This window comes from Sesamum indicum, linkage group LG6 (genome assembly GCF_026168435.1).
Source record: "Sesamum indicum cultivar Baizhima isolate 11 linkage group LG6, ASM2616843v1, whole genome shotgun sequence".
Classification (NCBI taxonomy): domain Eukaryota; kingdom Viridiplantae; phylum Streptophyta; class Magnoliopsida; order Lamiales; family Pedaliaceae; genus Sesamum; species Sesamum indicum.
The window spans coordinates 11,576,033-11,577,359 of record NC_142662.1 but is presented as its reverse complement, the minus strand read 5'-3'; the positions used below and the strand labels follow the sequence as shown (position 1 = coordinate 11,577,359).

The 1,327-nt window shown below is 42.7% G+C and overlaps 1 protein-coding gene across 1 annotated transcript; it reads right to left on the bottom strand.

Moving 5' to 3' along the window:
* Window positions 1-729: 729 nt before the first annotated feature.
* Window positions 730-1,327, bottom strand: LOC148787767 (uncharacterized). Its single transcript, XM_088881361.1, has 2 exons — window positions 1,298-1,327; window positions 730-1,128 (listed from the first exon to the last, which is right to left on the bottom strand). The coding sequence occupies exons 1-2, from the start codon at window positions 1,325-1,327 to the stop codon at window positions 730-732; spliced, it is 429 nt and encodes a 142-aa protein (XP_088737487.1).

The following is a 1,327-nucleotide window of genomic DNA, read 5'->3' as shown; positions in this document are numbered from 1 at the left end:
TAGTTGAGGATATCAAGCAACGGATCCTTAGTATCTCTCTATCTAGATCAGTCAGTACAAGAGCTTTATATAGACTGTGGCGTATCCCTTGGTCTGTCGAGGGAGAAACCAACTGATAACCACACTGTTGTACTGTACTACTATTTCATTTTACTTAATGATACTTACATTTACCAAAAAAAAAAATATTTAAACCAGGTCTTCCAAAATAACATTATATGCAAAATGAGTATCGACCACTAGAAATTTTACCATAAGAGTTTTCCTCGTTGGCTCGTTTCCTTGAATATCCTGCAATCGAACCTCCCACTATCGTATGTATCACACCCCTCACGGGCGCATTCTCTTGTGTTCGCTGTCCTCCATTTGCTACACCTCCTGGTCGCCTTATTTGGCTTCTCGACCTGCTTCGGCAATCTCTCTGCTGTGAATTCCTTGGTATACTGTCCTTGAAATATCCCTGGCGTACCAACCGTTCTATTTCGTCTCTTAGTTGGTAGCATTCCTCAGTGTTATGACCCCTCTCGCGATGAAAGCGGCAGTATTTGCTCGAATATTTCTTGGCTGGGGTAACCCTTATAGGTTTCGACTATTTGAGCACATCCTTCTTTTCAACCATCAGCAAAGCTTTGGCTCTCGTCATATTGAGGGGTGTATAATTGCTATAGTTCTGTTGATAATGGGGTTCTCTGTTTCGTTTGTGTTTTGGTCGCTTATCCTCGGCCTTATTTAGCGACCTCTGTCTCTTCCATATTCACTGCTTATTTTCCACTCTCCATCTTTCATGGCGTTCATCTCCTCCTCATCGATATATTTTTGGGCCAAATTCATGAGCTGCTCAACGTCTGGGGGAGGATCTCGAGCCAAAGCCGATGCGAATGCACCTTTCTTCAAACCGTGTATCAGGTTGCTGATCATCATGTCGATTCTTAAGTCTTGCACTTCGAGTGTCTCGTTATTAAACCTTCCCATGAAGGTCTTCAATGTTTCACCTTCTTGTTGCCTTATTGTAAATAAATGTGTAGCAAATCGCTTCTGCTTCCTTTTGCTGGCAAAGTGAAAAGTGAATTTCTGCACCAGCTGCTCGTGCGATTCGATGCTTCCAGATGGCAAATTCGTAAACCACTCCTGAATGAGAATGTTTGAGGTTGGAGTAAACGTGAATAGACATTTACTAATTTAATTCTCCCTCACCTTGTTACCTAGTACCCCTTAGTTCAACATCTGCTGTTGTTTTCACTTCCCTTCCTGCCAATTCTTACGTGTCAGAGGGTTGTACCTGCTAGGAGGAACGTACTTCAACCTGAGTCCAATAACGCAAGACCAT